The sequence below is a fragment of the Merops nubicus genome, unplaced genomic scaffold (assembly GCF_000691845.1).
Source record: "Merops nubicus isolate BGI_N331 unplaced genomic scaffold, ASM69184v1 scaffold19903, whole genome shotgun sequence".
Lineage (NCBI taxonomy): Eukaryota > Metazoa > Chordata > Aves > Coraciiformes > Meropidae > Merops > Merops nubicus.
In genome coordinates, this window is record NW_008597160.1 from 1 (window position 1) to 2208 (window position 2208).

The 2208-nt window shown below is 47.2% G+C and overlaps 1 protein-coding gene across 1 annotated transcript in view; it reads right to left on the bottom strand.

Moving 5' to 3' along the window:
* Positions 1–1873: 1873 nt before the first annotated feature.
* Positions 1874–2208, bottom strand: part of LEAP2 (liver expressed antimicrobial peptide 2) — a 1831-nt gene continuing 1496 nt past the window's right edge. Inside the window, exon 3 of the mRNA XM_008936631.1 lies at positions 1874–1910. Coding sequence (XP_008934879.1) covers positions 1874–1910 — 37 coding nt within the window. The remainder of the gene's footprint in view (positions 1911–2208) is intronic.

The following is a 2208-nucleotide window of genomic DNA, read 5'->3' on the forward strand; positions in this document are numbered from 1 at the left end:
GTGCCCACCCCGGTGCCCGCTCCCGGTGCCGCCCCACGCGTGCTGGGGGAGCTGCCACGGGCAGACCAGGACGTGGCCTTCCCCCTCTTGGTTTTTCTGCCTGCCCCTGCCCCTGCCCCTGCCAGAGAGGGGGGCCAAAAAAAAATCGCTTTGGGCTGCACTGGCCTTTTCACACCCCAAAACTCAACTCTTAAGGACCAGGCGTGACTTTTGCAAGCACAGTTCCTGACATTTGTATCTGGTCCCCCCCCTTTGAAATTGTTTTAAAAAAAAAAAAATTTTGTATATGGAGGATAAAGTGCTTATATATTTATTAAAAATCCTTTATCTTATTTGAAATTATTATTTGGTGAAGAAGGGGTTTTTTTTTTCTTTTGGGGGAGGGCACGTGGGTGGGGGACGATAACTTTTAACCTGTCACTTATAACTGAAGCCCTTGTTGATGCTACAGAAGAGGTACTGTTAGTAACTAATGGGATGTCTCTGTTCCATGCTTTGTACACGACAAGTCCATGTGTTACGTTTTGTTTCTATCAAAATATTTAGGCACCTGTCTTCAACCAAAACGTTTGGAGAAAAAAAAGAAAAGAAAACAAAAAACCAACTGTGATTTTATTTGTTGCAATACATTTGAAATTTCAAAGGGTACTTTGGGGCTCAAAATTAGGATTTCTAAGTCAGTATGTGCATTTCACGTAATAAAGCTGTTAATGGTGAGCAAAGTATTATATACTAACTAGATTTTTTCCACATCTGTATAGTATATTCTATGTATTTTGTGGTATTGAGATTATAGAAAGTTTAGTGTCTGAAACATGCGTTTAATGTGTATTTTTAAACAAATTTATGGCAATTAAAATATTTGGAGAAAAGGGTATCACATTTCAATTTGTAAAGATCTTTTTAACTACTGTGTCATTAAAATGCTTTGTACAATGCAAAACTGTAACTGGAGAAACTAAGTTTAATAAATATCAAATAGATTTTCTGTATTAAACTTCCAACCCACTGTGCTCGTCCCTGTCGCGCGGCCGCTCTCCTCCCGGGGGTTGTGGTTTTTAAGCAGTTTTCTGTTTTGATCCTAGTGCTCTGTGTGGAACCAAAGGAGACCAGCTCGTGTCCCAGCCTCAGTGACACCTGCCTAAGCAAAAGGGGCTTTGTTTCAGCCAGCCCTCCCAGGTAACAGGCACCAGCTCAAAATGGGCTTTTCATCGATTTGTTTTAAGAGCGGAGACGCCTCGGTGGCAAAAGTCAGTCTGGGACATTTATTTAAGTAAATTTGATTAGAGGTAATTAAAAGTAAATACTTCTCCTCCCCGTTATCTGGGGCTGTGTTTGGGCTCTGGAGCATGCTATCAGTATTATCAGCTTGTTTGCTCCCTCTTTCTAACAGGCCTTTATCTGGAGCACTGATAAGAGTTCAGCCCTTGGGACTGACAGATGAAGCTTGAGCTGCTCCATGCGCTTGGCAGGTGGAAGGAGAAGTGTCCAAAGGCCAGAGTGAAGGAAGAGCTCCCACCGTGCCCGCCACGCGCTTTGCCCACAGGATGCCAGGAGAACCCAGGTGCTTTGCTGAGCAGAAACTTTTAATTCGTGCCTTAAAAAAATAAAACGACCCATTACAAAAAAAAAAACTAAGGGAGGAGGGGCTGGAGAGTCCTTTTATTGAGCTTGGCCAGAGGGTCGTCCTGAGGCGTGTGCTGCAGCCCGGGTGAGGACACTCTCAAGCTCTAAGTCCTTTCCTCAGTGCCTGTGACAGAGTCTCAGCAGGGCTGGTGCTCGATGTGCTGTCCCGGCTGCTGAGCGGTCCCTGAACACCTCCCAGGCTGAGGGGGCAGTGCTGGCAGTGCTGGGAGCTGCCCACGGGGACAGCTCACTCCGAGGCGGTTCGGAGGAAACAGCGGTTCTTCCTGGAAAGCAAAACGTGCTGGGGCAGTGCCAGCTCTGCCCACGGCGCTGGGGCAGGGGCACCCCCCGGGCGTTGGGTGCTCCTCTGCCTGCAGCTCGCCTGGACTCCGTTCCTCTTCGTAGAATCCTTTAGGTTGGAAGGGACCTCCAAGATCATCAAGTCCAACCCTTGAGCCATTAGGGCTCTAAAGTCCTCTGCTAAAACAGATCAGAATCTGTCAGGGTTGGAAGGGACCACAAGGATCCCCCAGTTCCAACCCCTCTGCCATGAGCAGGGACACCTCCCACTAGATCAGGCTG